At 57.7% G+C, this 26,470-nt stretch overlaps 11 protein-coding genes across 11 annotated transcripts; 6 read left to right on the top strand and 5 right to left on the bottom strand.

The window, feature by feature from the left end:
• Nucleotides 1–708: 708 nt before the first annotated feature.
• On the bottom strand, nt 709–2,660 carry THITE_2116081 (uncharacterized protein). The gene is made up of 3 exons (XM_003653510.1): nt 1,952–2,660; nt 1,775–1,880; nt 709–1,689 (listed from the first exon to the last, which is right to left on the bottom strand). The coding sequence occupies exons 1-3, from the start codon at nt 2,326–2,328 to the stop codon at nt 1,069–1,071; spliced, it is 1,104 nt and encodes a 367-aa protein (XP_003653558.1). The 5' UTR covers nt 2,329–2,660; the 3' UTR covers nt 709–1,068.
• A 1,847-nt stretch (nt 2,661–4,507) lies between these two features.
• Nucleotides 4,508–5,680, top strand: THITE_2116078 (uncharacterized protein). Its single transcript, XM_003653509.1, has one exon. The coding sequence runs from the start codon at nt 4,558–4,560 to the stop codon at nt 5,422–5,424; it is 867 nt and encodes a 288-aa protein (XP_003653557.1). The 5' UTR covers nt 4,508–4,557; the 3' UTR covers nt 5,425–5,680.
• Nucleotides 5,681–6,130: 450 nt separating this feature from the next.
• Nucleotides 6,131–6,972, bottom strand: THITE_35106 (uncharacterized protein; the record flags this gene model as incomplete). The annotated part of the gene is made up of 5 exons (XM_003653508.1): nt 6,131–6,241; nt 6,293–6,355; nt 6,416–6,503; nt 6,762–6,809; nt 6,875–6,972. The coding sequence occupies 5 exons, from the start codon at nt 6,970–6,972 to the stop codon at nt 6,131–6,133; spliced, it is 408 nt and encodes a 135-aa protein (XP_003653556.1).
• A 547-nt stretch (nt 6,973–7,519) lies between these two features.
• Nucleotides 7,520–9,177, bottom strand: THITE_2116076 (uncharacterized protein). Its single transcript, XM_003653507.1, has 4 exons — nt 8,912–9,177; nt 8,623–8,838; nt 7,769–8,570; nt 7,520–7,716 (listed from the first exon to the last, which is right to left on the bottom strand). Exons 1-4 carry the CDS (start codon nt 8,932–8,934, stop codon nt 7,612–7,614), a joined length of 1,146 nt encoding a protein of 381 aa, XP_003653555.1. The 5' UTR covers nt 8,935–9,177; the 3' UTR covers nt 7,520–7,611.
• Nucleotides 9,178–9,284: 107 nt separating this feature from the next.
• Nucleotides 9,285–10,259, top strand: THITE_2116074 (mitochondrial 54S ribosomal protein YmL19). Its single transcript, XM_003653506.1, has 2 exons — nt 9,285–9,589; nt 9,651–10,259. Exons 1-2 carry the CDS (start codon nt 9,452–9,454, stop codon nt 9,984–9,986), a joined length of 474 nt encoding a protein of 157 aa, XP_003653554.1. The 5' UTR covers nt 9,285–9,451; the 3' UTR covers nt 9,987–10,259.
• A 1,169-nt stretch (nt 10,260–11,428) lies between these two features.
• THITE_2116072 (uncharacterized protein) lies at nt 11,429–14,413 on the top strand. Its single transcript, XM_003653505.1, has 4 exons — nt 11,429–11,572; nt 11,678–11,946; nt 12,163–13,489; nt 13,552–14,413. Exons 1-4 carry the CDS (start codon nt 11,533–11,535, stop codon nt 14,154–14,156), a joined length of 2,241 nt encoding a protein of 746 aa, XP_003653553.1. The 5' UTR covers nt 11,429–11,532; the 3' UTR covers nt 14,157–14,413.
• Nucleotides 14,414–15,129: 716 nt separating this feature from the next.
• Nucleotides 15,130–16,282, top strand: THITE_2116070 (uncharacterized protein). The gene is made up of 4 exons (XM_003653504.1): nt 15,130–15,310; nt 15,466–15,693; nt 15,775–15,833; nt 15,906–16,282. Exons 1-4 carry the CDS (start codon nt 15,308–15,310, stop codon nt 15,928–15,930), a joined length of 315 nt encoding a protein of 104 aa, XP_003653552.1. The 5' UTR covers nt 15,130–15,307; the 3' UTR covers nt 15,931–16,282.
• Nucleotides 16,283–17,295: 1,013 nt separating this feature from the next.
• On the top strand, nt 17,296–18,463 carry THITE_2044372 (glycoside hydrolase family 61 protein; the record flags this gene model as incomplete). The annotated part of the gene is made up of 2 exons (XM_003653684.1): nt 17,296–17,494; nt 17,559–18,463. The coding sequence occupies 2 exons, from the start codon at nt 17,296–17,298 to the stop codon at nt 18,461–18,463; spliced, it is 1,104 nt and encodes a 367-aa protein (XP_003653732.1).
• A 586-nt stretch (nt 18,464–19,049) lies between these two features.
• Nucleotides 19,050–22,654, bottom strand: THITE_2116066 (RAD5-like protein). Its single transcript, XM_003653503.1, has 7 exons — nt 22,080–22,654; nt 21,939–22,024; nt 21,778–21,870; nt 20,757–21,724; nt 20,432–20,704; nt 20,264–20,368; nt 19,050–20,094 (listed from the first exon to the last, which is right to left on the bottom strand). The coding sequence occupies exons 1-7, from the start codon at nt 22,405–22,407 to the stop codon at nt 19,221–19,223; spliced, it is 2,727 nt and encodes a 908-aa protein (XP_003653551.1). The 5' UTR covers nt 22,408–22,654; the 3' UTR covers nt 19,050–19,220.
• A 387-nt stretch (nt 22,655–23,041) lies between these two features.
• On the top strand, nt 23,042–23,364 carry THITE_2088696 (uncharacterized protein; the record flags this gene model as incomplete). Its single annotated transcript, XM_003653502.1, has 2 exons — nt 23,042–23,072; nt 23,210–23,364. The coding sequence occupies 2 exons, from the start codon at nt 23,042–23,044 to the stop codon at nt 23,362–23,364; spliced, it is 186 nt and encodes a 61-aa protein (XP_003653550.1).
• Nucleotides 23,365–23,711: 347 nt separating this feature from the next.
• THITE_19888 (uncharacterized protein) lies at nt 23,712–25,600 on the bottom strand (the record flags this gene model as incomplete). The annotated part of the gene is made up of 3 exons (XM_003653501.2): nt 23,712–23,864; nt 23,940–24,338; nt 24,416–25,600. Coding segments are annotated over 3 exons (1,737 nt in total), but the record flags the coding sequence as incomplete, so codon positions are not given.
• Nucleotides 25,601–26,470: the final 870 nt, after the last annotated feature.

Raw genomic sequence — 26,470 nt, 5'->3', positions numbered from 1 at the left:
ACCGGGGAAGCCAAGCGCCTCCTTGATGCAGGGATCAGTTCAACACCAAAGACAGTCATCTGTCGTATTGCACTGGGGTTGCAGTGAGGCTGGACCGGCATCGCAAGTTTGTACGGAATAACGACCTTACATAGGTAGGTACCGACGTACTGTGTCCCGCACAGTTCAGGGAGTGGCCGACCTTCGTGTCTCTGCGCAGCGAGGCGATGCCCTTGACCGCCAGGTGTTGTTGATCCGTCCTCGGACCAGCTCCGAGCCCAACTTGACGGAGTCAATTTGACGAGGAGGTTGGCGATGGCCGCTGGTGTCCAATAGCAACCTTGGAGGTTCTTGGGTGTACGCAGGCTCCGGTTCACCTGAGTATGCTACCGAGGTAGCCACCTACCTTTCCATAAGGTACGAGACCTTCGACACCTACCCAATCTCCCAGACGGCCATAAGACCTGTAACTCGTGAGAACAAAAACGTGGCCGCACATCCTTCCAAGTTTGGAATAGTAATGGCGGAAGCAACCTCTTGGACAGCAACCGCTTCATCAGCAGGGGATCGGCCATCATGTCTGCAGCTTGATGGGACAAGATGAAGCAGAGGGACCAGAGACACCTTAGGCTCAGTCACCCTTTGTGCGGGATATAATGGAGTTGTGCTGGAGGCGCTCTTTGCATCCCAAGTACTTGCGTGGCTCTGTCGCAAAGCAGTGACACATTGCTTTTTACAGAAAGAGAGAAAAGAAGGAGAAAAAAAAAAGTACGAATAGAAGCCTTCATACTTGACCATGTGCTTCTCGGTCTGCATTCTCTCTGCGCGGAAGTAGAGGGGTGCTCGGCGCGTCAAGAAACTGTCTATTCTATGCTGAGCCGCTGAAGGGGCAGGGTTGGCTGCCCAACTGAACGTCTATGTCTAAGTCTACCTGCACGGGGAGAGGAGAGGGTATCTCGTTTTCACGGCCCAGCCTCGTCAGGAAATCTCCCTGTCCCAGCAACCCAAGAACGCCGTTACCACCAGATCATGAACAGTTGCCCAAAGAACTCCCAAACACAGAAAAATTGATGTTCCCAAGGGACAGTCTCAGCCAATGACCTCCGCCCGTTCGTATCCGGTCGGCTTCAAAGCTGCGTTGGGCTTGTTGTGCTCTGCGCCGGCCTTATACTCGCTCACAAACGGGTTGGGGTCCTCGACCTGATTGAGATTGCCCAGGGTGTGGTTGACGCCACGGTGTACCGCTTCGTCGGCCCTGACATAGAGGATAAGGTCACGCATGGTGCGCTTTCCTTCGGGCATCCTCCAATAGGTGGCCGCGATCTCGGGGACCTCGAACTTTGGATTGGACCACTTCGGCAAGTCGCCGTTCTCGATCTCCTTGAGCAGGCGCGTGTAGGTGTGGACCGCCTCCTCTTCCAAGTAACCCACGAACCTGTGGCAGATCTTGGGAGAGATCAGGTAGCTGAGGAACATGGCGTTGAAGAACACGCCTTGCGCCCCGAGGATCATGGTCTTCATGAACCATCCCGGTTCCGCCATGCGCGTGAAGACCAGCAAATGCATCCTCTCGTTGTACGACTCCTCAAGGAGCGTCTCGATCCAGCCGTTGTCCCTCTTGAGCCGCCTGAGGGAGTGCAGGTGGCGGAGCATTCCGCCCACCATTCCCGGGACGCCTGCAATCGACTCCAAGAAAATGATTCTCACGAGCTGCCGAAAACACGTTAGTTAGCGCCACTCAAAGACGGATTCGAAGGGGCGGTTTGACAGCCCAGCTTCCCAGGGGAGCTCGTACCCATTGCGCCTCGGTCAGGGGTTTCTCAGCAGCCACCGCAGTAGTTGGGTTCTTCATGTCGACTTGCTGCTCCCGTCCAATGCCAGTGGCAAGGTCGGTCGCCCATCTGAGACTGCCGTTAGCCGTGCTCTGCGATCCAAGATCCCATGATGCAGAGTTCGGGGTGCGCCCACTCACCGAGCGAGCCGAACTAGCTTCCATGCCACCCAGTCGCCTATGGTCTTGGGCTCGCGATGCGCGGGAGTGACCGCCAGCATCTCCTCCTCGCTGTAGCCAGGATGCGGCCATGCTGGCGGGGTCTTGCGGATAAACGGCGTGTCCTTGGCTGGGAAGACATCACGCAGTTCCCTGACGCTTGTCGTGGAGAAAGCTCGTGCGGCTGGCGGTCGGGAGAACGAAGACTGGTGAGCCGCTGCAGCAATCCGGAGTGTTGCAGGGTAGGCCAGACCAAGGGTATGGCCTTGGCAGAAGAAGGGCGTCAAAGCCCGGCCGAGCTGTGCGGCTTGTTTTGGCGAGACGGAGCAGACCTTCTTGCTCGCTTCGAGTGCAATCATTGGAAAGGCACCAAAGAACGGAGAACTGATGTTTTGATGGATTATGATTTGCCTGGAATATACGAACACGGCACTGGCAAGGTCCTGCGAGCTGCAGAGCGGCTACAAGCCATTATTTATACTCCAGACGGCTACATCGCAGGAGATTGTTGCAAGCAATAGGAAAAGGCAGGAAGACGAGGAGGAGCCTCAGGCCGAGTTTGTCCGGGATCTGCCATCATCTGACAGTGAAGAATTTCGGTTTCCTAAGGCCTGGCCAACTGGCGAAGAAAATCAGGTCCGGGAAGTGTCGTGGATGGCAGGCTGTGCCAGATGAATCAGCTGGATCGTGGCCGTTGGGTGTCGGAATCCTTCGGGTTGGGTGTGGTTAGCGGAACCTTTCGGGGCGAATGCCGCTTAAGTAAGCATGTCGCTGTGGCATCTCCGTTTTCTCCGTCGTTAGGATTCCAAGACAGCCCGAACGTGCTGCCGTTAGCTTTTGTTCCTCACCGTGTCACGCCACGTCTTCAGGCTACGCTTACCAAAGTCCGTGGAAGTCAAGCAGCAGGTCGTTGAGTACATCGGGCGCCGCCAAGTCAGCTACCTCAGAGGAGTGACTGAGGTACCTTGGACCTCACCCTCCTGTTTTGCCTGAGCAGAGCTTGCTGTTAGGTTCGTGGGTGAGGGCCATCCCACGCGAACTCTTCTCCACTCGACCTCCGTGCGTTGCCGATGCGTTCACAGTACCTGAGTTACACGCCATCGAACGGGGACATCCACAAGCTCGGAAAGGTACCTATCCAGAATGCTTGCTGTGAAACGCAGTTGTTTTGCATTGCGTGAGCCTACGTATATCGCGTTTTAGTGTCAGCCAGTCAAGCCAACGCTTGCCACAGGTTTGTTTCGTCCTGGATGCTACCCCGCTGTCTGAACGTGCTACACTACACTAGTCGACTGCACGGTGTCTAACGTTAACTGCTGTATGAAGTTAGTCCACATTGGGAAAGGCTGGCGACTTTCGTTCCCGTCTCGCATCGGCCTTCGTTTCAATGTCACAGTTTATTGCCTGTCCTTCGCCTGTCTTTCGACTTTCGTCCCTCTTCCTTTCAGCCCTCTCCTTCCCGCCAGCGCGCGGCGCTGTGCTGCTGATCAAGGGATCTGGGACCCGCCAGGGGGTTCGTCATTCCCCTGCGACTGGTTCTGGGCCGTTTCAGGGTGAGGGGCCTGCGACCTTGGTGGGGGCAGCTGAGGTGGTGCGAAGAAGCTAAACCAGTCCATGAAGGCGATCCAATTGGTCTCCAACCATTCAATCCATACCGACCTTATCAAGCCATCCTTGGATTCGCAAGCGCAAACCGCCCATTGACGCGGAACCCCGCAGTTCAAGATGGCTTGCCCTCTCAAATCGGGGCGAGGGGAAGAGGCGTGGCCAGAGATAAATAACTAGGATCTGCAACGGCTCCTATCTATTGGAGGTGGCGGACGGATGGTCAAGAAGTGCAGGGTCACGGACGGCCTGTCGTCATCTTCCAGGCCAATGTGCTTATCTCCTGAACGATTCTAGGAGGCCGTTGCTCAGATGTAGGTAAAAATGCCCAACCCCACGAGAATCAGTTTGCCCCTTAATTACTCTCAACACAGCTGCGGCTCACACTTCACCCAGCAATGATATTGCGTATTGTTCACTGGGATGGTTGAAGGCCAGATCCACGGCCGCGGTACTGGACCCTTGTCAGTCGTGGCTGACTGCCAATTTTGTTGGTCTATCTTTTTTGGATGCGCCCAACTTTTCGACCGAGATCCCCACGCCCCGACCTGTGACATGGAGAACTCGCCGCACGTGGGTGCCGTTACCGAGCTCAATTTGAGCGCCTGGAAACGGAACAACATTGTTAGCAGAATCAATGCGGTACCCGGCCTGAAAACTAGCACCGGTAAGTAAACCATTGCTTCCTGCATCGGTCGGCCCCCTTTTCGCGGCCTGAGTGAATGCACTTGTGAACCTACACCAAAACATACCTCCACACAATTCGAACCGACTGAACCAGGCCTTGGCTTCTACAACATCAACTGTTTTGTTTGTTCAAGAGCATGCACCTGGGCAAGAAGAAGAGCGCGTCAAGAGCTCCCTAAAACCTGTCCCATCCCACCGTTACATCGGAACAACAAGCTCAAAACTTGTGTTGACCACATCTTCGGGCAGCTTTTTTAACATTCTTGCGCGCGAATCTCGTGCTGCCACACTCAGCCATGTCCTCCACTGTCTCTACGCCGGCTCTTGAGCCACATTCATCGCAAACACTCCCGCCTGTGTCGCCATCTCCGCACGCGGCCCGCCCTGCCCAGGGTGCTCTTGATGGCGACCTTCCGCCACTCTCCCTCGAAATACTGACCGACCGCGCCGACAAGGCCGCTGCGCTTAAGCTCATTGCCGACAGCATCGCCCAGCAGCGCCAACAAGCCTCCTTTTACCTCATCTTCCACCCTCTACCCCTCGCCGGCCTGCTTGCCGTCCTCGCGGTCGTCTACCACTTTGCCCGGACGCAAAACATGTCCAACGAACTCGGCACAACAATGATGCTCGCAAGCGGGGTCACCATGACGTACCTCATCGGAATCCGCTTCCTCACGTCGGGCTACCTGCAGGCGGCGGAGCGTATCACGTGGGATTTCCTCACGCCACCGGGCTCTGCGCCCGCATCTGCCGGCGGGCAGGAGGACCTGGTGATAGGCACGCGCTTCGGCAAGGACATAATCGGGGCGCTCGTGCTCCGCCTGGAACGGCCGTCCTCCTCGGAGGGCGGCGGCAGCGGCGGCGGCCGGCGCAAGGCGCACAGCCGGCAGAACAGCCTCAAGGGCGGCAAGGGCGTGATCCGCGCGTGGACGACGAAGTTGCGGTACCGCGGGAAGGGCGTGGGCGGCGACATGCTCCGGGAAGCCGTGCGCGTGACGCGCGAGCGGTGCGGCAAGGACGCCGAGGTCGGGTTCGCGCAGGAGCACGCCAACAGCGTCAGGGTGCTGCCGGAGCGGTTCAACAAGCCTTTCAGGAGGAAGGAGATGCGAGCGGCGAGGGCGCTAGAGTCGGTGCTGGCTGAGTGGGACGGGAGGAAACGGTGAAGGGTGGAGAGGTGGGCCTGGGCCTGGCGAGGGAACTTGGATAGACCTCGGAATCTCGAACCTTTGACGATTGGCCAAGCCAGCCATGAGTGGGATGGGGGTTACGGTTGTCCCTGGATATGGAACGGCGTTGGAAAGGCAAGGAACAGGGCGTTTGTCGATGACCTGTTTTCTCCAAGGATATTCCATACCACATAGACCTTTGCTTAATGATACCTCGGGCTCGCTGGTGCTTTGGAGTTGAATCACTTGTGTTTCCGAGCCGCACTGTGATCGTCGGCGCGAAGACGCCTCTTGAACCGATCTTTTAACAAGCACTGTGGGTTATGATACCGTTGGTCTTGGACCGAAGTAGGGAGATTCGCAATGGAATTTGATCACCAGACTTCTCAACCGGCTTAGGTTTTGGAAGCCCATTAGACCTTCAACTCTCCGTCCGGTCCAGATCCTGCCCCGGATACAGTTGCCCTCAACTTGTAGGATACATAAACAACCCGAGTCCGCGCCATTCCATGTCAACAAAACCTTGGAAAACCCTTGGTATCATTCCGTCCATACCAGATCCCGAAATGCCAGGACCAGATCCCGAAATACCAGGAGAAACAGAAAAAAAAAAAAAAAAAAAAAAAAAAAAAAATCGCGGCTGGAAACTTATAGCCAGCTGGTGAAGACTCGAGAAGCTAACAGGAAAAGCCCCTAAAAGACTTCAGTCGTCCGCACCCTGTGCCGCAGGCCCCAGCCTTTTCTTGGGGGGGACATATGTCTCGGGGTCAAAACCGTATATCGGTTTACCGATTCGGCTGAGGGCAAAGATGACCTAGCCTGGTCAGTGTATTGCCGAGGAAGGTTCAATATTTAGCGGACATACATCATGAACCGTAACCGTCTTCGCGTTACGGTGCTCTGTATAAGTGATTGCGGTTCGGAGTGCCTGTCGCATGGTGAGAAGGGAATCGGAGAGCAGTACCAAGGTGGTTTGGGCGGGACTTACCGTCGACAAATACGCCTTCAAGGCGTGTCTTGCTTCGTCATAGATGCTGGCAGAGATTCGTTTGACACCTCCGCGCCGAGCAAGACGTCTGAGATGGTTAGCTAACCGCTGGGTGGGTCAAAAGAGAGACGTAGAGGATCGAATGCGAAGTAGGTCAGAACAAACAAGTGCGGAAGTAGATTCCAGGAGTACCCAAGAAAAGGCAGAGATCATACAACGCAGAGGAGACGTTGTCGAGAGCCAGAATACAACAGATCCTTGGGACTGGTAACCCGGGGATACAAAGGCCACGCAATGGGATTCAAGAAGAGAAAAGAGAAAAGACAACAAAGGTGGTCGGCCTTACCGGATCGCCGGCTTCGTGATACCGCGAATACAGTCTTTGATGATCTTTCTGTGGCACGGTTGCATATCAGCGAACCATGCCGCCACCGATGATGTTTCGCTGAGACAGCTTACCGGTGGCGCTTGGCGCCCGCATTGAACACAGTTTTGCCCGCGAGACCCGGGCGTTTGAGGCCACTGGGGCCGCCACGCTGCGGAATAGTCGGCGGCATCGTTTTTGGTAGATCGGGTGATGCAATGTCGACAAGCGCAACCGTCGGCGATCTTTGTTGGTGATGATTGTGTTGTTGCTCAGCTGAGGAGGTCGAGTCGCGACTTTCATCCAGTTGCTGGTCAGGAAAGTGGGGCTGTGTCGTCAAAGAGGCAAGAACGGCTGGAGGGCGGGGAATCCTGCGAGCGGTGCGAAAGACTGAATGAACAGTACACAGTACTAAGCAGTACAGAACCCTGCAAAAGTTGCAGCACAGGGTTTGGATTTCAAAACACTGCAACTGCGGGGAGGGGATATCAGGTGAAGAAAGGCCCAAGAATGTGTACTTTTTCGGCGGGCCAGTTTTCCCGTTCGCCAAACCAGTCAACACTCGTGGAGTTGGTTTCGCTTTCGAGTGTACTGGTAGGAGTCAGAGTCCTGGTGATTCCTGAAGTGGCATTCCATCAACAACCTTAAGCCTTGGGTTCCACTGATCCAGGGCGTTTAGCAGTGTATTCTCTGTTCTGGCCTCATTAACACCCCTGCACATTAACCGCAGCGGGTGACCCAACGTTTATTCGGTTATCTCCAACGCAGATCCTGATATCCGCTCGCTATCTGGTCAGAGTAACTGAAGCCCAACTACACCGAGGGCAGCCGATTATTCTGAGATGAAAGTGGCCTCGCTGAAGACGAAGCCCTCCTCGGTCACCTCCTCGTCGCCGAGCTTGAGCTTCAGTGCCAGCTTCGTCTTTTGCGGTGAATACTGGTCTACGTTAGCGGCTTGAAGGGCAAACACCGGGGGCTCCATGACAAACCTGGTAGATATACGGCTTCGTGCCCGCGGCGCCTGCTACGATCTTCTTGACAAAGCCTGGAACCTCGGCCATGACGTCTATCCTGTCCAGTCTCTCCTCCAGGGCACCCTCGATGACAGCCTCCACAGCCTTGCCGTCCTTGGACGTCCCAGCCCATGTGTACCTGATGGTCGTCGGCTCCGGCCAGTCGTTCTCACTGTCGCTCTTGGTTTCGAGATGTGTGACGGCGCTCTCGCAGCCACCCACCACAATCTCTCCGTCCTTGGCGATAACCCCTACGGTCACCACGGTTGAACCGTACGAGGGCGGCGTGGTGAACTCCATCAGAATGGCCGAGTATGTGGGGCCTTGGAAATCGCAAAAGTTCCACTTCGCTGCGGCATGATGCGGTTTCATTCCTTGCAGCGCATGGGAAAAGAACGCCCTCCCTTGGAAGTCGATAGGGCCCTCCTGGGTGGAAACCGTTCCCTCCCCAACACATCGCGGCCAGAAGACGTGGCGCATTGAGCCCCAGGGGTTGGCCAGGTCAGTGCCAAACAACGTCGTGCCGGTCTTGCCAGCCTTGAAACCGGGCGCGGTCCGTTTGACGGTAAGGTTAACGATCGCCTTCTCATCGGCCATCGACTTGATCGTGTAGGTCGTCCCATCCTCAGAGAGCTCCACGGCGCAGTCATCGGCATAGAAGCTCGTCATATCCTCGCTGAACTCATGATTCTGCAACGGTGTCGAGGACCACAGGTGGGGCTTCGAGCGGTCGAGGCTGAAGATCTTGCAGTTGAACTGGCAGGTCGTGCGGATGCCGCTACCGAGCTGTCAGCAAAGGAGAGGTGCGATCGCCGGCTGAAGAAGCCTACGCCACGTTGCTATAGATGACCTGGACAAAGGCGAGCTGCCCGCCCTCCGACATGAAGTAGAAGGTTTGCGTCTCGACACATGTCGACTCCATCGCCTGCCATTTTAGGTCGTCCCTTGTGAGCTCAGTGTATGCGGTCGTCTCAGCCTCCTCGGCGACCGACTTAATGGCGGACGGGCCATAGATGGGCTCTTGCGTGCCGGCCACGTAGGCCAGCCTGAGGAGATGCAAGTCAGCGCGCAAAGCCCAACGTAGGAGGAATGCCAGGCCCTTCAGGTTTCAGTTCTTACTGCTGCTGCGCCCATTTGAACATGATGATGCGGGTCCTGAAATTTCGAATTCAAGAAGTTCGTCAACAGCGGGGGAGGGGGAGGAGATGTCGAGAACGGTCACAGTTCCACAACGAGTGCGAAGATGGTTGTTCTTGAGACTTTCACCGCCGCCGAGGAACCCCTCCAGTAAAAAGACCCAAAAAGGGAGGAGTTCGACGCTAACGTTCAGGCACTGAACACCCCTGAAAGTGGCACTGCAGATCGGACGTCACTGCCGGTCGCTGTGTTCACTTGTGGTGATTCATTCAGCCCAAGTGGGGCGTTTTCCAGAAGCAGAAGGCAGAGAAGGTGTGGCTGATTACCTGGCTCTGATGCGGAGCTGTGGCTGGGGATCTGGCCCGTCCGCTCCTTGGAGGAGCTCCGAAATTTCTGGGCCTTCAAATCTCAAGACGGCAACTGGGCGCCGGTGCAGTCTCGACCATTGCCGACACAGCTTTTTATCCTCCCACACCAGCGACACCGAATTCCCTCAGAGGCGCAAAGTACCGGACTGGAACGATGTCGAAAGCACGGGCCGCCGCTGGCGGCGTGGATCAGGTCGTCAAGATCATTGTCGGGGCAGGCCAAGCGAGTCCCAGTCCACCAGTCGGTCCGGCGCTGGGCAGCAAGGGTATCAAGTCAATGGACTTTTGCAAGGTTCGCAGCATCTTGGAGATTTTGTGAGAGAAGACGGCGCGCGCTGATGCGTCCAACGTAGGAGTTCAATGCCAGAACACAGCACATCATTCCCGGCACCCCGCTGCCCGTCCGGGTAACCGTCAGGCCTGACAGGACATTCCACTTCGAAATCAGGACACCGCAAACGTCATGGCTTCTCCTCAACGCCGCTGAGGCACCGATAGGCAAGAAGGGCAAGAGGAAAGGGGCGAGCAACCCAGGGAAAGAAACAGTGGGAACCGTCAGCCTCAAGCATGTCTACGAAATCGCCAAGATCAAACAGTCCGAGCTCCGGCTCTCGGGGCTGTCTTTGGAAGGTCTCTGCAGGTCCATCATCTACCAAGCTAAATCGATAGGCATCGCTGTTGTGCCATGACGCCTTGTCAGCGTCCGGTGCTGGGCAAGGAGTATATGGCGTTCCGGTTGTTTGCCAAGCGGTTTGGGCAGGGGCATCGTCTGGCGGTGTGAGCATCTGGGAGATGGACCTGCCTCTCATCTCTGTACACTACTAGATCTGTACTATATCTGAAAGCGGATGGGACGCGTCCGGACCAATGTTTGAATCTCTGGCAACTTGCGTTGCGCGAAACCTGTTTTTTCCACCCCCCAGTGATAGCCCAGCTGGTTATTCTCGTTGGAATCACCCAATTCTCTGGAAGAAGCGGTCCGATAGATCCAAGATGGGAGGGATAGCCCTCCAGGGCTGACGGAACTGGGGTCGTTGAGGCTTGGACTGAAGTGGCGAGTAACACAACGGGCCTTGCTTGGTTACCCGCAGACGGTGCATCACTCACTCTGACCGAGCATAAGGGTGCAGAATACGTCTCAATGTGTCCCTTCGATTGGACTCGGCGTCGATTCCAGATAAGGTGTTTCCCAATTTGCACATGTCATCAGGCTGGCGCGACCAGATACGTCTGAATGTGGAGGGCGTCGAGTTGCGCCAGCCCCTTGAGTGGAAATGGAAAATCCATCAAGTCAGCTTGGGAGCTTCTCAAACCTCAAACACTGTCTGACAAACTGAAGAATTCAACGGAGTGCCGTAGAATTCCACAACTCGACCATCTGATGCCTGAGACGCTGCCTGCGAGTCATTGACCCCACGAGGAGACTGGGCATCAATGCTGCATTCCCTGGGCTGTTATCAAGCCCTCCATTCGGGCCCTCAGCGAGATCCACTGCTGGGGGGTTTCCGGAAATAGGTAGGTAACGTGAGCCGCTCCTCACTCCCCAGCATCCTCGGCCCGGGCAGTGTTGCTGACTGAGAGCCGCGGCCGAGTCTGGGCCAGCAGGCGGTACCTGCGCCGCCCGCAGAAGACGCCATCGTTCAGCCAACTGTTGGTCCAAGTCCGGATTATTTCCCGGCCAGATTGTGACAGTTCAGTGCCGGTTTATCTGTTAGTGCGAAACTCCATGCAGCTTCCTACGCCCAAGAGGCATTGTACCGATTCGGTAGTGAGATGGGCCGGCATCTCAGACTTAAAGGAAGACCAGTTGATACAGCAACGGAGAAGAGGAGGCCACTTCCTGTGAGCACTGCTGTGCATCTACTATGGATCGGAAGCATGAACATGAGTATCCGAAGTAGAGTTTGTCAGATGCATTGAATGAGACGAAAATTTTGTCATGCCATGAGTCAAGGATGTGTGAAGAGGTAGGAACCTGAAGGTCAGGTACAGTAGGTGCAATGTATTCCGCACTCCGTACAGAGAGTATTGAACTAGCAAAACGAGCCAGGATTGGATTGTAAATCTGCCCCACTGAGCTGCCGACAAAATGTTGCCCAGGGACTGCCGTCATTGGGGACCAGGCCGCTTTTTTCGCTGTTGTGATTCCTCCCACCCCTCCTCATCGCCCTCTTCACACAAGCGCCTCAGATCCTGCTTCCAATTCGCAGGTTTGCAGGCGCCAACTCGCTCAACATGGCGACCAGCGCCCAAGATCATGAGCTTCTCAAAGAAGGTGAGGAAAAACGCTGTCCCTCATCCCCGCGCCGTCATCTGCATCCGTCGTCCGAAGCAACCGGCAAGCCATGTTGCTGACTACCTACCCATGGAAAAAATGCAGCTTCAACTCGAGTCGCAACAGAGTCGGAGGACACCCAGGTATTGCAACATCCTCCTGCGGTGCGGTTCAAGTCTACGATTGAAGAAATCGCACCCGACAATGCGACATCAACAAACCCTCCGCTCGGCATCGGGGTCGCTCTCGGAGAACCCGGCCAAGTAACCCCAGACGAGATTCGTGAGCTTTCCAAGAGGTTGAGGGCCTGCCCGCTTCAGGAACGCAGAATGAACATTTTCTCATACGAACCGATGTCCTTGCCGGCATCGAGGGTACGTATTTTCTCTTCCGATGTGCTACCGGCCCGTCCGGAAGTGGTGATGTTGAGGGGTCTGGCTGGCTTTATCCCGTCTTGGGCAGTTGAATTGGGACTGTCTCTCAGTCACTCCCCTTCAAAACAACTGGACCCATTTCAGCTGTCACGTCGACCCGCCGTCTTCCACTGATATCATTCCCTGGCCGAAACTCAACTAATTCTGTGACCCTAGACTGTGTCCCGCGACGACGAGTCTCGAGAACCAAGCCGACAACCAACACAGAGCTCGGGGAGTCATGGATCGCCGCACCTGAACGCCTGCCGGCGAAGCCCTGATGTGCAATCACCGCCCCTGACGCCCGCCGGAACAGATACCACTGAAGGGGGGCTTAAACGCGAACCGCCTGGCAACCACGATCGCTTAGGCCGAGCTCCGGACCTCATCACCCCCCAAGACTCGACGCATGAGCCCCCATCACCTGGCTCGGCCCGCCTGGTGGTTCCCCAGCATATCTCCGCCGATCGCGAGAGGGCTTCGCGGAGACCCGCAACTTCCGACGGCAGAGAGCACACTCAAACGACGCTTGGCGGCCACCGCAGGGGGTTGTTTTCCGTCGGAGCCGGGAGCGGCCCGAATTCTCCGACCAGCTCAGTCCCGCCGTCGCGCGATAGTAGTCCGTCGCGAGCGGCAGCGGCCTCGCAGTTCTATTCCCGCCAAACCCCGCCTCCGGGGGAGGCGGACGACCCGTACGCGGCGAGCAAGCGGCAGGCGCAAAAAGGCATCGATTCCCGCTTCATCTTCTCCCGGAAGAAGATGCAAGGATCGTCCCCGAGCTCGTCGATGCTTAGTCTGCCAAGAGCACTCGGAGACAAACGGAACTCGGATGAAGCGCTGTCTCACAGCAGGAACAGTTCGATGGTGGATTTGAAGCGGTTCTTCAAACTGGGTCCCAGCAGCAAGGCGAAGCGGACAGCGTCACCGGCTGCATCCGTGAGCTCAGGCACCAAGACTCCGCCAAGTTCTAAGTCGGCGCAGATCCCCTTCGGCGACGACCACGGCCTCTCGTCGAAGTATGGAAAACTCGGAAAAGTGCTGGGTGCCGGGGCGGGCGGCTCCGTAAGACTGATGAAACGAGCTGAGGACGGAGTGGTTTTTGCCGTCAAGGAATTCCGGCCTCGACATTCGTACGAGACGGAGCGGGAATATGTGAAGAAACTAACGGCCGAGTACTGCATGGGCTCCTCTCTTCACCACGGCAACATCATTGAAACGCTGGACATCGTCCAGGAGAAGGGCAAGTGGTACGAGGTGATGGAGTACGCGCCGTATGACCTCTTTGCCATTGTCATGACGGGCAAGATGTCTCGCGAGGAGATCAGCTGCTGCTTCTTGCAAATCCTCAGCGGTGTCACGTACCTCCACAGCATGGGCCTGGCGCATAGGGACCTCAAGCTCGACAACGTGGTGGTCAGCGAGCATGGGATCATGAAGATCATAGATTTCGGGAGCGCTCATGTGTTTAAGTACCCATTCGAGTCGGGCATCGTTCTGGCCACTGGTGAGTTGGGTTCCTTGCATTGTGAGGAATCCGGAGGGAGAACTAACGGCGGACGTCACCAGGCATTGTGGGTTCCGATCCGTACCTCGCACCAGAGGTGTATGACGAAAAGAAGTACGACCCACAAGCGGTCGACATCTGGTCGCTGGCGATCATCTACTGCTGCATGACGCTCCGGCGATTCCCTTGGAAGCTCCCTCGTCTGTCCGACAACTCGTTCAAATTGTTCGCGGCGGAACCGACCCCCGGCCATGATCCCAAATTGCTCCTGCGCCCGCCTCACGCCAGCTCCACAACGGCGTTGCATGACATTCCGGCTCGGGACTTCGACCCGGACAGCCTTCGCAACGAAGCCAACAAAGCGGTAAACCGCGACGAGGCGGGAAAGCCCGAACGGCCCTCGACGGCCGGCCAACCGCCGGCCGCGGAGAAGAAGGAGGTCATCCGCGGTCCGTGGCGCATCCTGCGGCTGCTTCCCCGGGAGAGCCGACACGTCATCGGGCGCATGTTGGAGCTGGACCCGAAGAAGCGCGCAAAGATGCACGAGATCTTGGATGACCCGTGGGTGGCCGACACGGTAATCTGCCGCCAGGACGGCGGTCATGTGGTGACTGCTGAGGACCACACGCACGTGCTGGAGCCGCCTGCGGCTCCGGCTAAGTCATGAGCCGGGCTTCATCTCTGCTTGGTGTAGGGGTAGAGAAGACTGGCTGAAAAATGGGGTTCGCCCGCTGAGCCGGGACGTTAGGGGCCCTTTTCCTTGGAGTTTGGAGTGTAGGATATGGTAATACTGGGGCAGCAATTCACTGCTGGGGTTATCTTTCTTCAGGATTTGGTTTTGGGCATGGGGGTTAACGCGGCTGCATGGGGATTTGGATTCATTGGGACACTCGAGGGAGGCCTCGCATATCATCTGAAGATTGGGCAGATTCATGATGGGAGCCGGGCATGGTTTGCGATGTTGACTTTTGCATGCAGCATTTAGAGAGAGAGTGATAGAGTCCGACATGGCAGATAGAGCGAGTCTTCCTCGGACACAACGTATGTCGCTGTAATGTCTTTTTTCTCGAGAATTGGTTGAATGGATTTGTTTGCCAGGAGCTTACCGGTCGGTGTTGATTACTTGATTACTCGGTACGACTGACTGTCCTCCAATTTTCCAGCGGTCTGTCGGTCTGTCGATGACTGAGAGCACCCTCTCCAAGCAAGTCCCTCCTTGGCTAGTTTCATCTGCTTGTGGAAAAACAGTTCGTTCATTGACATTTTGTCATCCGTTCCGCCGGCCTGTGGAAAGAATCGGGGCTGCATTGTCGCTAATTCTCGTCAGTTACGGTGACCAGGCTTTCAACCGTTCAAGTTCCAGATTGTCCACTTCACAAATACTACCTGGTACTTGTAGGCTTGTGCTTGGATGACTGACAACCCGCCGTAGCTTGAGAGCACGGCGAAGGTTACCTTGCTCGACAGCCCAAGACAGCGTTGTTTGGACAGGCCCGTGCTAACCCGGGCTGGCCCGGACGCCGGCGGCCAATCGCATAGGCGCGGGCAGTGCCGGCGTGGACTCGTGGAGAAACGAGTGCCTCCGACGGCCAATAGCCTTTGCCCCCGACGACTGGGACCCAGTTAAAAATTGGCGACATTCTAGATGTGTTTAGAAGCTCCCCCGGATCGTGATCCGCTTTGCTACCGATTGAAAACGGAGTCCTCCCTCCTGCCATCATCTTTCCCCGTCTTTCTCCTGTCTGTCAGATTCGGCCGCCTCTTCCAAACCGCGTGATACCCTGCCAGCTTCTTACTAAGCCTCACAACTCCGACACCATGGTGAGTTGTCCGCCCTGCTATTCAACGCGCTGCAGCCGACAGCTCTCGACAGCTCGGCTCCCAGAGCGCTGCGAAGCTTCGAGCCGGACCCATTCCCGCCCGCTCCGGCATCAATTCGCGTTCGCGATGCCATGCTGACCGTCTCCCCGCCGCAGGCCACCACGCTCCGCTCCATCAAGTCCCTCGTCCCGCTGCTCGACCGCGTGCTCGTGCAGCGCATCAAGGCCGAGGCCAAGACGGCCAGCGGCATCTACCTGCCCGAGTCCAGCGTCAAGGAGCTCAACGAGGCCAAGGTGCTCGCCGTCGGCCCCGGCGCCCTCGACAAGGACGGGAAGCGCCTGCCCATGGGCGTTGCTGCTGGTGACAGGGTGCTGATTCCTCAGGTACGAAGGCGACGGAATGCTATAATCTTATCTGTCTGGCTTTGTGTGGTGGCGCTGTGGATGCTGATGCTGGGGCTGCAGTATGGCGGCTCGCCCGTCAAGGTCGGCGATGAGGAGTACCATCTCTTCCGGGACAGCGAGTAAGTGTCGTTGTTAACGAGCCTTGTGTTGTGATGGGTTCTTTGTGCTGACGAGGGAACACCTTGGTGCAGAATCCTGGCGAAGATCAACGAGTAACCGGGAACGGGACGCGGACATCGATACCCACGAAGCAATGAAACTGTGTACCATATAATGTACTAAAATACAACAGCCCACGTGTATGACGTGTCGGTGGATGAATGGTGGCCGTGTGAGGCGTTGTAATATGGGGTGACTGGCGCATCTTTCGGGCAAGTTCACTACAGGTGCATCTTCCGGAGTTGGACGGGCGCCGGAGTGAAGGAATAAATCCATCTCTACTCTTATCTGGCCTGCTGCTGCTGATATGGTTCGGAGACAGCGTCCCACAGCGTGAGCAACCTGCTGCCTATCCTTGAATACGCCCGACCGCAGGCTGCATTTGTCAGCTATTTGATCGTTGGGAGAGAGTTGGTTCCAGTCGAAATCCAGGAGCTGGATTCGGGGGGATGGTGCGGGGCGGACGGATCTCACGCAAAAACAGCGATGCCAGATCTCGATTCACTCATCAGCCAGACGCGCGGAGAGCTGGAGATCTGTCATCAGCCGTCTGCATGATGTCCCAGACGACGGCAGCAGCCGAACTGCGCTACCCCGGACTTGCTCCCTAATCGCCTGCCACCACATCTTGCGCTCGCAAGTGTAGTGCTGCAGCGGCAAGAGACGCGCGTCTCGACCGACAATCTGCGCGGTGTCACACAGGGGTTCAGCTTCCGACACGCAGGACCGGGTTTGCCCTGAATCATAGACGCCGTCACACGAAGTTCAACTGCAACCGGCCTCATATTAAGCGCCATGCAAGGGGCAGGAATGATCTCAACCTCAAACCGTGAACCTCCGGTAGCAAATGGAATTGCTGGTGCTCAGGTTCCTGGCGCTTGCCTCCAATCTGCTTGGGATATCCGGAGAAGGTAGAACAGGGGATGGACTCCGGAAGTCGAGCACCGATCCAGGTTCCACGGATTGGGAAGTAGATATAAGCAGGCATTCTATGTGACCCGTCGTCTTTGCTTCTTCCCCCCGTGATTCACAATGGTTGTCTTGAGGGGTTCTGATCGATCGATAGGCGCTCGGCCGTTTGCTTGAGAAATGAGAACGCCGCCCCTCTCATTACTCCGTCTGATTCAACTGTCGGGTCCTTGCCATCCGCCTTCGAGGCTTGCCTTGACCCCTTCGCTTTGAAGGAAACCTCACTTTGATCTCAAATCTGATGACCTTCACAGGGCTCCCCACCCACTCCCCTTTTATATATGTATAATTTCCTGCCACTCCTTGGGTCTCCCGGGACGCCTTCTACCACTTCGATCGCTCATTCCTTGCTTCTCTCTGTGAGCAGAAGCGCATCCTCTCTGCTTGACATACATTGACTACGTTGAAGCCCATCTCGTCTTGGCTAAGGGCTGGTTGTTGCAACCTAGAGGCATGATGCCGTCCCTTGTTCGCTTCTCAATGGGTCTGGCGACCGCCTTCGCCTCGCTGTCCACAGCACATACCGTCTTCACCACGCTTTTCATCAACGGCGTCGACCAAGGGGACGGGACCTGCATCCGCATGGCCAAGAAGGGCAGCGTTTGCACCCATCCCATTGCTGGTGGCCTCGACAGCCCAGACATGGCTTGTGGTATGCCCTCTGCGTTTCCCCTGCGAGAGCTTTCCTCGAGCTAACCCAATGCCGCGTTGCCCAGGCCGAGACGGACAACAAGCCGTGGCATTCACCTGCCCAGCCCCGGCGGGCTCCAAGTTGAGCTTCGAGTTCCGCATGTGGGCCGACGCCTCTCAGCCCGGCTCTATCGACCCATCCCACCTCGGCTCGACGGCAATCTACCTCAAACAAGTCTCCAACATCAGCTCCGACTCGGCTGCCGGCCCTGGCTGGTTCAAGATCTACGCCGAGGGCTACGACACAGCCGCCAAGAAGTGGGCCACAGAGAAGCTCATCGACAACGGCGGCCTGCTGAGCATCGAGCTTCCGCCCACTCTGCCGGCGGGATACTACCTCGCCCGCAGCGAGATCGTCACCATCCAGAACGTCACCAACGACCACGTCGACCCGCAGTTCTACGTTGGCTGCGCACAGCTCTTCGTCCAGGGGCCTCCGACCACCCCCACCGTCCCGCCAGACAGACTCGTCTCCATCCCGGGCCACGTCCATGCCTCCGACCCGGGGCTGACCTTCAACATCTGGCGCGACGACCCCTCCAAGACGGCCTACACCGTCGTCGGCCCGGCCCCCTTCTCCCCCACCGCCGCCCCCACCCCCACCTCCACCAACACCAACGGGCAGCAACAACAACAACAGCAACAGGCGATAAAGCAGACGGACGGCGTGATCCCCGCCGACTGCCAGCTCAAGAACGCCAACTGGTGCGGCGCCGAGGTGCCCGCGTACGCCGACGAGGCCGGCTGCTGGGCGTCGTCGGCCGACTGCTTCGCCCAGCTGGACGCCTGCTACACGTCGGCGCCGCCCACGGGCAGCCGCGGCTGCCGGCTGTGGGAGGACTGGTGCACCGGCATTCAGCAGGGCTGCCGCGCGGGGCGGTGGCGGGGGCCGCCGCCCTTTCATGGGGAGGGGGCAGCAGCGGAGGTGTGAACGGTTCGGGGACGGGTGGCGGTGGTGGTGGTGGTGGTGGTGGCACTGGCTCTTCTTCGGCTTCTGCCCCGACGGAGACGGCCTCTGCTGGCCGGGGGGGCGCAAGAATAGCTGCCGTGGCCGGCTGCGGAGGCGGGACAGGAGACATGGTTGAAGAGGTTTTCCTCTTTTATTGGGACGCTTGCAGCGGCTGGCGACGGAGCCGTGGTGGTGGTTCGATTCTTGCGAGGCTTATCCTTCATGTCCTTCTTCCACTTTTGAGACCGAGGCGAGCCCCTCGAGTCCATTTACTTCTCTTCCACCTGTACCTCAACTTCTGTTATCCAGGAACCAGTGGTTTCTATAATCGCCTGAGCATTAAACTAGGCATATGGCCAAGCAAAATGTCGCCTGATGTAGCGCATTACGTGAAATAAAAGAGCTAAGATCCTTGTCTCTACTAGCATTATCAAGAGGATTGTCAAAGGCAGAAAGATCAGAAGACAGGGGAGGATTACAGAGGAGACGATGAAGGAGAGACACAAAAAAGAAGGCAAGAAGTGAAGACGACCAGAGAAAGCGAGAATGGGAAGGCAATGAAAAGAAGAGAGATCGAACGCCTTATCGTTGCGATGGCAAAGTGATCGGTCCAACACAGAAAGCGACCCATGTCTCAGGTGTAGAAGAAGCCAAACTCCAGCAACTGTATACTCTTTTTAAACCCAAGCATTACCTTCCAACCCCGTGCCCGTCAAGCTTCCGTTGGATTCCATGATGATCAAGCAAGCAACTTCAAAACGTCGGCCATCCGACTTTCCTTCACCTGTTTCTTTTTCTGCCCCTGCTTCTCCTGGAAAGCCTTGGTGACCAGCTCTCTTTTCTCGGCCTGGATGTCGAGCACTCGTTCCTCGACGGTGCCCTCCATGACCAGCCGCCACACCGTCGTGGGGCGGGTCTGGCCCAGACGGTGGACGCGATCGACAGCCTGGTCTTCGATGGCCGGCGCCCACCAGCTGTCGGCGAGGATCACCGTGTCGGCGGCGGCAAGGTTCAGGCCGACGCTACACACGCTCAGACTGGCCAGCATGATGCGGGTGGCCGGGTCATGGTCGAGAGCGTGGATCGCGGCATCGCGCTGCTTCGCGTTCATGCTGCCGTCAATGCGCGTGTAGATATACCCTGCTTCATCCAGTTGGCGTTGGATAACGGTGAGGAAGGAGGTCCACTGTGAAAAGCAGATCACTTTAGAGCCTTCGTTCTTCAGCGTAGCCTGGAGGATCTTGAGTAGCGCTTCTGTCTTGGAGCTCTTCGTCTCCGGATCAAGGCCATCCCCGTCTTCCGCGGCCGAGCGTTCAGGTGCTGGCTCAACAAGCTTGTCTTCCGACAGTCCCGCGCGGCACATAGGGCACTTGTGCTGTATCTCAATCACCTTAGAAATACAGGCGCGGCAGAAGACGTGCTTGCAATGGGTAATGACCGCATCTTTCAGGGTATCAATGCAGATGGGACATTCCTCTTGGCTCTCTATGACGAGCTGGAGGGCCTGTTGCAGGAGGGCTCGATTCTTGTCATTGAGCTGGACAACGCCCTGCTCCTCAAGAAGCTTCATCAGGTCGGTGATCCGCTCTTTGCATAAAGTCCAGTGGTTGCACCTAGATGAGCTGGTCAACATGCTGCAATCATCAAGGCAATTGAGAGAACAGGATGAGAGTGGGGGATGAAAAGAAAAGAGAAAGGATGGAAGTAAGCCAGGACGGAGCGAACACAAATCAAGATATAGAAAGAATGTAGACAGACTCGGCCTGGAAGAAGGGTACCTACGTCTGGCGGAGGCGGAGAAGCCTCTCGAGGACACCTTGAAACCTGCCCTGCTGGCCGGACGAGGATTTGCTCTGGAATTCTTCTAGAGCCCCTTTGGCTTCGGAACTGGGGCGCGAGTGGTCAGTGGTCAGCGAGGAACGAAGATGAACGGCTAACGCAGCTTCTTACAGCAAAGCCTCGTATTTCTTCTTCTCATCGGGCCAAAATGTGATGCGGTGGATGTATTCGGTCTTCGGGGGGAGCTTGAGGTCGACGAATTTCATGTCCTTTCTACGACGGAGACAGAGGTCTTTCATGAGGGACTGCAACAGGGCTTCGGCGCGCGCCTCACCAACTGCCAGCGGTCTCGCAATGACCGTGTTGAACACATCAGACTGCTCAATGCCACCGGTGATACGGAGGAACTTGAGGAGTGAGTGGAGGTCCCGGATGTTGTTGACGCTGTAACAGCCGGGTTAGCCGAATCCGGAGGCAAATGCTGTTGTGAGCTTACATTGGAGTCCCTGTCAAAACCCATCTCGACTGCGCCTGCAGCATACAGGCCGCCTCGGCTGCCTTCGTCCGGGCGTTGCGAATCTGGTGTCCTTCATCAAGAACCACGCGGCGCCAGTCGACCTTGAACAGGGGGCCGTCAGTGGCCGCTTCGCTGGTTAGAGTGCCGTAGCTGGTGATGACAACGCCAAAGTCCCTCGGCGACTTGGTGGCCGTCTGTCGCGCGGCTCCGTGGTAGGTGAGGATGCTGGGCATGTGTTCGTCGAGCACATGGCGCTTGATCTGCTGCTCCCAGTTGCTCATGACGCCCACGGGGGCAACAATGAGCGTGCTCCCTCGCCCGCCCGTCATGATCAGACTGATCACCTGCAGAGTCTTGCCCAGGCCCATGTCATCGGCCAGGATTCCGCCCGAAAGGAGGCGTGGAGGCGACGCAACAGTGAAGTTCGTGGCGATATTGACGTATCGGCCTCTAGCATCGCGCTTCCAGAGCTGCACAGAGTCTGCGGAACCCGGCTCTGGGAAAGATGGGTCCTCCTTGGCCGTGAGCCAAGCAAGGCCTTGAAGCTGATAGGGCAACAGCTTGGCCCGCAGCGTCTCGGGTTGTTTCGCCTCGGGCATCTTGGAGAGTTGGTCTTCATCCATTGCCAGGGTTTGGACCATGTCGCCTCCGGCACGGAAGTTCACAGCCTGGCTGGTTTGAGCTAGTTGCTCCAGAGACACATCTTCTCCTTCAAATCCGGCAGTTCCCCGGCCACTCTTCAAGCCCATGGCCTTCCGCTGCTGCTCGTTCTCCTTGCGGGTCTGCTTGAGTTGCGTGGCCTTGACGAGCTTGTCTCTCTTCAGCCGCTCTTCCAAATTCGCCCGGCCAAGGGGGTTGCCGGTCCCGTAGATGAACAGGCGGATTGGGCAGTCATAGAAGCCTTTCTCGCCGGTAAGCATAGCTTCAACCGCAATCTCGCCGCGGTCCTGGGTGGGGTGAGAATTCGGACGGCAGGTCATATCTCGCAGGCGTGACTTACCAGATACGGCGCAAGCTTCTCAGCCACTGCCCTCGGGATATGCCCAATCTGGTTTCCGAGTACGTTATCTACTCGAATGGCATTGGAATCATACTGCGGGATCCAAAAGTTAGCCCGCTTGCGGGCCGAGGGCCGTTGGGCAGGTACGCGGACCGGCTTACAGGATTTGCCGGCTCCCTCCGACAGACAACCACCTCGCCAGCGGTGGCCATGCCGGTGTAGTACCTTACACCGACAATCTTGCCGTCTGCTCCCATCGTCAGTCTCCGCACGCCGTGGACACAAAATAAATGCATCCGTACCGAACGAGCCATACAACTCCAGTTGCGGACCGTCATCGTTTTGGGTGAGACTCTGCGTGGACGGTTCGTCGTCGTCATTGGCTGGGGTTTGCCATGACAAGCGTTCGCTCGCATCGTGATAGGAGGGGAGTGCCGGAGCGGAACTGGAGGGCGCATGCGAGTAGGCAATGGAAGACGACTGGCTGGATCCTGGTACGGAAACCTGCGAGCTAAACGACGACGACGAAGGGAGGCGGGGGGATTTGGCGGGGCGTGCGCCTTGATGGGTCTCCCCACTCTCCTGGGTCAAGTCGACGACCTCCCGGGGCCGTTTCCTTTGGCGCGGCATTGCGCGTAACTATTCGCGGAACCAAAGGGGAATGTTAAGAAGAAAGCCCGGTATGGATCGGTGCCGCAACAATGCGTGGGTGGGGACAGCAGAAGCGAGAACGGGTGTCCAATACGGTATGGTAATAAGAAGCGGATGGAACTCGCACAGAACGAGGTGTCTGAGGACACGAACGGGAAGCTGTTTCCTATGACAGCTTGATTAGGAAAGCCGGAACGCGACTGACATGCGCTAGGATGCGTGCCCACGTGACAGCTTAACCCTAACCCCCGGTTCTCAGCAGGCAGTCGACTCGACGACGACTCGACGACTCTCAACTTCTCGTCACACCAAACTCCACAAACCCCTTACCATTCGAGATTCACGTGTCCTTCCGCCGCCTGAACACACACGCCATTCGCTGACGCTGATATCATCAAGGGTCAGTTGCCAGACAGAGACAGGGCGAAAAGGATTCCAGCGGGTGTTTCTGTTCGGCTTTCCAAGCAGGGCCGCCCCTCGAAACACTCACTCCTGCGTAACACCTTCCCGTTGTGCAGGACGGACTACTCAGGCCCCAGGCAAGAATGGCGTCTCGGCAACTCCAATAACTCCAGTCATAACAGTCTGTCGGCCCATGAACTGCCAAATCACGATGGCCGTGGTGGTCAGCCCATGTAACCCATGTGAGTCCTGACGGTCGGGCCGGCGTGGATCGGAAGACGGCCGAGGCTTCGTCGGAGATGAGTGCAAGGCTAAAATATCAATCGCTGTGCTGGCGCTTCACACCGGGCTGGCCCTCCTCCTTCCTGCCATGTTGCAGCCTTCCCCCAGCTACGATTGCTCGGCGTGCCAGAGGCCGAGGAATACCAGCTTCGCCCGCTGGGCTGGGAGAATGACGGGGACGAGGAGCGATTGAGTTTCTCCAGCCTCGGCTACCTCGCTGCGTGCACCTACAACTGCTATACACTTCTTTGATGCCGTGACCGACGGACTCATCCTGATCTACCCTCCTCGCAAGGCCGGCAATGTCAGCCCGGACGAGGGCTGCGAGTTCGCGGTCTCGGTGGAGAACGGGATTATTGACGCAGTTCTACGAGACCCGGACTTGGAGAGGTACGTCGAGTTCAGGGGTTCCGAGATGGAAGATGTCAGGATAGCAAATCAGTGTCCGTGTTGCGTGCGCAGTGCATCCAAACTAAAGAAGAAATATTCAACTTTTACTATTCAAATCCCATTGCAGAGTTACACGTTTCCAGTTTTCCGAATTATTCGTCCCCCTCGGATACGAGGATCTCGGTTCGTTCCGGACTTCAGTTGCTTCATTAACCACCAAGCACACCGCCAAGTAGCCCACCCTTCTTGCCGCTCTTCGAGCTCTTACTGAACGATCCAATGCCCAGGCTCTCGAGCACGCGGTTCAAACCCAGCGTGCCGAGAAGTCCATCGACGATCCCGCCCAATCCGAGCCCGCTCAGCTGAAAAGAAAAACAGTCAGTATCTCTCGATCTAGGCCGCGGTGGAAAAAAAAAAAAAAAGCATTTGTGACCTACAAGCCTGCCCACCAGATTGAGCACACCAGCCAGCAACAAGCCCACGGCCGCCAAGATCTGGAACAGCGGCTCGTTCAGCAGCCCCCAGAGCGGGTTCAGCGCCTTCTTCGCGTGCGGCATGTCCTCGAGCTTGCGCTTGGCATTGTCGATGCACTGCGTCACGTCGCCCGTGAGGTCCTTGAGCACGTCGGCGAGGTGGTACTCCTCCGGGCTGGCCTCGCGCGAGGCCGTCTTGTACTTGGCGTTGGCCGCGATCCTGCCCTCCGGGTCGAGGCCCTTGATGACGCCCTTGGCTTCGTTGAGGATCCGCCCGCCCTCCTCGATCAGCGGCCGGACCTCCCCGACGAGCTGCTCCTCGTCGCGCTCATCTGCGGGCGTGCGCTCGGCCTTGTCGATTTTCTGGTTGTCGTGTTAGTAGTCCACGCCAAGATGATGTTTGAGCGGTTAGGAACTACGGGGGCCGGTAGGTAACGCACCTCGGTGATCATCTTGCAGATGGGCCGGATGCTGTCCAGGCACTGCTCGATACACACCGCCATCTGGACGGCGAGCTTCTTGTCCTGCTCCTCTTGCTCGCGCTTTGCCTTCTCTTCGGGGCTCTCTTGCTCTGCGGGGAGGTCCTCGAGGAGAGTGCAGTGGCCGACGACGTTGCCCTTGTAGTCGACGACATCCCCGTCGTCGTCGATATCCTTTCCGGTGCAGACAATCAGCTCGCCTGAGGTGAGCTTGCCGATGACATTGCCATCCTGATCGACCACGTTGCCCTCGCGGTTGACACGGCGGCCGGACATGGGGTTCTTCTCGCGCTCGACCTTCTCGGGCTCCCACCGCTCGGCTTTGCCCACGACGTTGCCGTTCTTGTCCAGGATGTCGCCGTCCTCATCGACAGCGCGTCCGAACAGGAGCTTGCCGTCGCCGCTGACCAGCCGGCCGACGATGTCTCCGGCCGGCGTGACGATGGTGCCGTCCTTGGCCACCGTGCAGCCCTCGAGTTCAGCAAAGGGGCCCTCCTTCACGCCCTCCCGCTCGCCCTCGGGGACGGGGTCAGCCTTGCCGAGGATGTCGCCGCTCTCGCTGAGGACATTGCCCTGCTTGTCGCACATGCGGCCGACCATCTTCTTGACGTCGCCCTCCACAACCCGACCGAAGATGACCCCGTTCTCATCCACCACGTTCCCGGCCTTATTCACGCGCTTGCCCGCCAGCACCGATCTGTCGACCTCCGGCTCGGGCTCGGGCTCGGGCTCAGGTTCCGGCTCCCACCGCACCGCCTTGCCAATGACATTCCCGACCTTGTCCAGGATATCGCCGTCCGCATCCACGCTCTTGCCCTTCAGCAGGCCGACATCGCCCTCTACGACCTTCCCCACCGCCTCCCCGCCCGGCGAGGCGAGGACCATGCCGTCCTTGTCGACGACCGCCTCGGGGAAGCTCTCGAACGGCGCGGGCTCGCGCAGCATCTCCTCGCGCTCGTCCTCCGGGATGACCTCGGCGCGCCCGATCACCTTGCCGTCGCTGCTCCAGACCGCGCCGTTCTCGTCCACCTTCCGGCCCACCAGCTCCGCGAGCTCGCCCTCGACCACGCGCCCGACGATCTCGCCGTCCTCCGTGACCACATTGCCGCCCTTGTTGACCGTGCCGTCCTTGAGGATGCTGATGTCCGCCGTCGGCGGTGGCTCTTCGGGCTCCTCGGCTTCGGCTTCGGCTTCGGCTTCGGCCGGCGCTTGCGCTTCTTCCTCAGCGGGCTGCTGCTCCTCAGTCTGCGTCTCGGGCTCCGCTTTCTTCTGGCTGTCGTCCTCAGCGGCTTCCCCCTGGGAGGTCTCCGGCTTCCCCGCCGACTTGGGGGCAGAGATCAGGGTGCTCCGGGCCGCCTTGAGGAAGGAGTCGCGCGCCTCCTCCGTGGGCTGGTTCTCGGAGGCTCGGTCGAAGGCCCACTTCGCCATTTTGGTCAGCGACGCGGTTGTGCCCGCCTTGGGGGCATTTTCGGTCTGGGGCTTGTCCTCCCCTGCCCCTTCCAGGGCCTCCTCTCCCTCCTTCTCTCCTTCGACAGGCTCCGGCTTCTCCTCGCCTATCTGAATGCTCTCCTGTTCCTGCGCTGGCGCCGCCGAGCCCTCCTCGTCCTTCATCTGGATTGGCTCTTGCTCCTCCAACTCCTGGGGAGTCTCCGTAATGTCCTCCTCCCCTTTGGCCTCTGGCCCGCGGTGAGTATACTCGCCGCTGTGGGAATCATCGGCATAACTCGCCGCGAGTTCTTCGCCGCCAAGGGCCTGGTACTCGGGCGCGGCCGGTGGGGAGCGTGGGGTTGCGGCAGACCGCTCCGCGCCGGCCTCGACCGACTCGCCCTTGCTGTAGGGCCAAGAGCCCGGCGGGGTTGTCTTCTGGCGGATGTCGCTCATTGTGGGCTAGTTGGTCAGGTATCAAGAATAAGGCTAATGATGCACCTAGGTTGAGCTTGGCAAGGTTGATGCTAATTGAATGTTGATCCTGCTGGGTCTCGACTCCAAGCTCAGCTTGTCATGAGGAACCCGTAA

The sequence above is a fragment of the Thermothielavioides terrestris genome, chromosome 2 (assembly GCF_000226115.1).
Source record: "Thermothielavioides terrestris NRRL 8126 chromosome 2, complete sequence".
NCBI classification, from domain to species: Eukaryota; Fungi; Ascomycota; class Sordariomycetes; order Sordariales; family Chaetomiaceae; genus Thermothielavioides; species Thermothielavioides terrestris.
This window is presented reverse-complemented; position numbering and strand designations above follow the sequence as displayed.